The following is a 4,694-nucleotide window of genomic DNA, read 5'->3' as shown; positions in this document are numbered from 1 at the left end:
TGACGCAAAAGCAAAATGGTCGCCGGAATGTTAACGTTTCATAATAAAAGTCCTGTTTCAATAAAATGGCAGCACAGCTTATTCACTGACCGCATTTTTATTTTACTTGTTTCTTTAGGGTAATGTTAAAAAAAATATATATATATATTAAAATATATTAAAATGATATTTTTTGTTTTCTTAATAAACGATTTAACAAACCTTTTAAAAGACTAATGCAGAAAATATAATTTATGTCTGTAATTGAAGTTGCGCACATAAATTACATTTTTCACCGAGACCAGAACATGAGTAAAGCAATCAGATTTATTCGTTTTCTGATTATGTTTTTTATAAATAATTTTTTTTAAATCTACGATAAACAGCTACAACATATACATATCGAGAAATCAGTCTAATAATTTGTCAACAATACACAAAAGAACAATCTTTCGCTTCAAATTAAAGTGAATACAATTGTAGATTGTAGCTAATATATGCACTGTAAAAATGCAGCATTTTTGTCAAATCAACATATATTTATATGCTACTTTAATTTAAAAATTAAGTTAAACAACTAGTTTTTATTTATAAGTTATGTCAACTATTCACATGTCAAAACTTAAAATAGTACGTTGAATTGACTTGCAAAACCAAGTTGTTTTAACTTCATGCTGCATTTTTTCTTCGTGCCAAAGGAATCTAAGGCAAATGGGGACCTCTAGTGGTGATTAAACATTTAAGGGATTAACGAGAAAAAAAAAACAAATAAATATGTAAAAATATTTAAATTATATTGTGCTGTATTTTTCAACATAAACAAATATGACATTATTACAATTTAAAGACATGATAATAAATGCACATCATTTAAGTTGCCTGCTCCCCATATAGAGCGTAATCCTATTTTGCTATTACAACATCATCCAGTAGATGGCCTTGTTTCTCAAGCTTCATTGGATTCTTCATGGCTGTCCTTCAAAAAGTGGCACAGCTGAAAGGAAACAATGTGCATTAGATCAGATAACATAGATCATTGCAGTTTCACACAACATAACTTTACACCATTGGTCAAACTAGCCCAAAGGCACAATTTCCAACTTACGATTAGAATAATGACTTACTTGGTGTGCTTCTGTTAGATCTCTGTGATGCACGGATCCCATCCTTACTTAGTCTGGGCACCGGAGGCCTCACAGGGCCTGGACGTATCCCAGCATTCCATTGGGAGGTCTTCATGGAGTCCTTGTGTTCTGGAAAAGCTTCTAAACTCTGTGCTGCCCATTGTGGCCTATTATTTCTTTGCTTTCTTGCTGCACTGAGATCGAAAGACAAAAACATCTGGGACAAAACAAAAATAAAGTTTTAGCATTTTTACTTGTATTTCAAATAACAAAACCAAATTATTTTAAGTATTAAGTTAAAGTCTATTTTCTTCCCAAACAATACAGTGCATCTATTTTCTTTTGTTTGGCACATTTTCATAATAATCCATGTATGGTCTGTTTGATAGGTATGATGCCACTTGATCACAATGTCCTGGAAACTTTTATTTTTGCTTACCAAAGATTTGGCCTTGCGCAGTTTGTATGTTGAATGGGATGGTGTCTTTATTGCATTTTCCTGTTTAGCTACATTGGAATTAATGCATCTGCCCTGTCTGAGTCTGGAGACATAAAGATAAATTGGCATTTTGCGCTGCACTTGACCTGAACACTCACACAGACACATTAATACATGTGCAAAAACACAGGAAAAGTGCAATTTACTTACGCTTCTCTTGCATGCTCCACCGGGTCAAGGTTATCTAAGTAGTTAAAGCGTACTGTATCAGTGGGATGCCTGTCCGAGTCTCTCCACGGTGGAAGACCTTTGACTGATTTCAACAAGGCATTCCCATCTTTACTCTTTCCACGCAGACTCGAGTAGACAAACTCTGACTCCTTGTGACCAGTCAGAGAAAATGACCTCTCCATCTCACTACCAATTACTTTCACCTCTGGGACAATGAACTCCTCTTTCATAGGCACCTGGTCAGATATATTGAAATGTGATAGAAGATAAGAATAGATATTTATTACATTCTCCACATACTGTATTGTGTTACCTTTGGTCGACTAACGTGAAGCTCCTGCACTGTTTCTATATAATGTCTCTTCCATACACCTTGCTCAAATGGGGTTGGGGTAAAGGTTATGTACCAGCCTAGTTTCAGACATTTAGGCATCCACAACTGGTCAAGCTCCACAAGGCTTTTCCAGTGCCAGCTCACCTGCCAATGACAATATTACAGTGATTACATGATATAGATAAATAGATGATAACAAAAAAAATGTTGGGGGGGGTCAGTAAAAATATCTAAACTTATTTTTAAAACAAAATAGTTATTTAAAAAGCAAACTTAACTTAAAAGCAATATTAAAGGTGCCAAAGAATGCACTGAAATAATATGTTAAATTGTTCTCTGAGAACTGATATGCTTTATTAAGTGCAAAAATTTTCCAGAGACGGTTTTACATGTCCATTTACAACCCTAGGATTTGCCATTAGAATAAAATGGTCTGTTATTACCTCATTTGAAAGGGTCATGAATAATAATGTTGAGCTCTGCTCTGATTGGCTGTTTCACAGAGCAGCTCCTTCAGTAGTTCTCTGTGTGTGTAAACAGACCTTATGTTTGACCCTGAATCAGACGAAGATATGTAATTTGATGAATAATCAATTGTTTGGAGATTGTTAATGGACTTTTTCTGAGTTTTATTTCTGAGTGGTAAGTTTGTGTTTTTTCAGCTGTAGCGTCAAGAGTAGAACTTCAGCCTAAACGCTAGCATATAGCATTAATGAGCATATAGCGCTAATTCAGCAGTCACAACTTTGTTTTTAGCATTGTAACAGCATTGTAATTAATTTAATGCGTAATTTAATGTTGGGGGCATACATGACGACTGTAAAAAATATTTCAATGGTATTTGATGCTCACATTATGTCATAAGCATGCAACCCTGTATCATGAAATTATGTTCCTATAGTCACGTAAATTTATGATTCTTTTCTGACGTTTGTGACATTTTTCCCTGTTTTTCCGTGACAGTATCACGTATTTCTGTTTATGTGTCATTGTCACGTATTGGTTACTCAACTGTTTTGTCCTATTTTCAAACCATTGTCGCTTTAGTTTAGGGTTAGATTTGGTGTTTGCGTTAGGATGTCACTTTAAGTATTGGTTTCTAATTTATTTTTTATATTTTCTAATTTTTAAACCATTGTTGCCTGGCGTTAGGGTTAGAGTTGGGTTTGGGTACGGATGTCATTTTATGTAAATCTAACTGAAGCGACAATGGTAAGAAAATAGGACAAAACAGTTGACAATGACACGTAAACAGAAATACATGATACGGGTACGTAAAATCTTGGAAAAACATGACAGTGTCACGGAAAATAATCACAAATTTACGTGATTATAGGTACGTAATTTTGTGATACTGGGTTGAACCATGTACATAACTCTTATTATTCATCTATGCCTAGGTAAATAATGTTTTACATTCTATGGCACCTTTAAGAATATTTTGAATAAATAGTTTTTCTTGTTTCACTGGCGTAGTCACAATAAAAAAACTGTGAAACTTATGCATTAAACAACAAAAATGTTTTGCAATTGTACAAATACATACAGAATATTTTTAAGTGTGCACATTGGATAAAAACATTCCAGCAACGGCAATAAGCCAATAATTTATTATGCATTATTGCCATGTTTACATGTGAAACATATACCTGCGCACACCTACAGAGGCTTCGGGGGTCTAGGAAGGAAAATATATACAAGGATATGACCCGGGGAAGAACCCTGGTGAAGTCAACGGCTTCCTCTGGTACGCAGCTGTTCAAAGTCTGTCTGAGATACTTCAGCTGGCTGACAGAGCACCTGGAGAAAAAATCTTGCAGCACCTGTTTGCGTTGGCTGTCTGTCCACTTGTCAAACTGCGACAAACAGTAACAGGCACTGAGCAAATGTCAACTACAAGACATTGCAAAAGCAAATGAAAGAGGATAGATTTAAAAAAAAATCGTATTTAAACATTGCATTTTTATGCCTTACCCATTTTCCAAGCAAATTTCTTCTTTCTTCAAAAACCTGCAAGAGTTTACACAAATGTATGCTATGTATTCTGAACACTACATATTCCCATAGAAACCATTTCTGAAATTATAGGATGGCTGTGACACATACATGAGCATTGGAGAGCGGATGATTTAGAGGTGTCCAGGTACTTAGTTTGGTCTGCATTTTGGTGCTGGGTGCTTGAGGCATTTTTCAATGAGGTTTAGACGTTTACACGCAGCTCCATCTAAACATATCTGTTTATCAACCATACATAGACCCTTAAGAGTGTACCAACATTAAGGTGTGACAAACAAGTGGGCAGTGATTTCAACATACAGTAGGAAACAATATCAGGAAACACCTAGTAAAACATTAGTAGGCTGTATATACTGTAAAACGAAACACCAGACCTACCTTATGCATCTGGGTCACACCAACATAATCATCACAAGACCAGGAAATATCTCTTGTTTCTTGGTTTATCGATGCGTTATTGATGGCTTTGGTCTTCCTGCACAACACAGTTTACCAGTCGCCATAGCAATCACGTTTCTTTTCCTCTGTCCCGCCCCTTTCCAAACACACCCGCCCTTTGATCCGAGCAACC

General features: G+C 35.5%; 1 protein-coding gene across 1 annotated transcript; it reads right to left on the bottom strand.

The window, feature by feature from the left end:
- Positions 1 to 338: 338 nt before the first annotated feature.
- On the bottom strand, positions 339 to 4,663 carry fbxo16 (F-box protein 16). Its single transcript, XM_055187249.2, has 9 exons — positions 4,502 to 4,663; positions 4,214 to 4,341; positions 4,082 to 4,117; positions 3,757 to 3,963; positions 2,087 to 2,251; positions 1,753 to 2,009; positions 1,543 to 1,645; positions 1,104 to 1,320; positions 339 to 973 (listed from the first exon to the last, which is right to left on the bottom strand). The coding sequence occupies exons 2-9, from the start codon at positions 4,292 to 4,294 to the stop codon at positions 945 to 947; spliced, it is 1,095 nt and encodes a 364-aa protein (XP_055043224.2). The 5' UTR covers positions 4,295 to 4,341; positions 4,502 to 4,663; the 3' UTR covers positions 339 to 944.
- Positions 4,664 to 4,694: the final 31 nt, after the last annotated feature.

This window comes from Misgurnus anguillicaudatus, chromosome 18, assembly GCF_027580225.2.
Source record: "Misgurnus anguillicaudatus chromosome 18, ASM2758022v2, whole genome shotgun sequence".
NCBI lineage: Eukaryota > Metazoa > Chordata > Actinopteri > Cypriniformes > Cobitidae > Misgurnus > Misgurnus anguillicaudatus.
Note: the sequence above shows the minus strand (reverse complement) of the source record. Positions and strands in the feature narration are given on the sequence as shown.

Bases quoted from the DNA above. Each gene is read 5' to 3' on its own strand.
- fbxo16 (XM_055187249.2), bottom strand. From the start codon at position 4,294: ATGCCTCAAGCACCCAGCACCAAAATGCAGACCAAACTAAGTACCTGG. The intron at 3,964-4,081 runs GTAAGGCATAAA...TGTTTGTCGCAG, and splicing joins GAAATTTGCTTGGAAAATGG to TTTGACAAGTGGACAGACAG. The intron at 974-1,103 runs GTAAGTCATTAT...GTTTCCTTTCAG, and splicing joins ATCTAACAGAAGCACACCAA to CTGTGCCACTTTTTGAAGGA.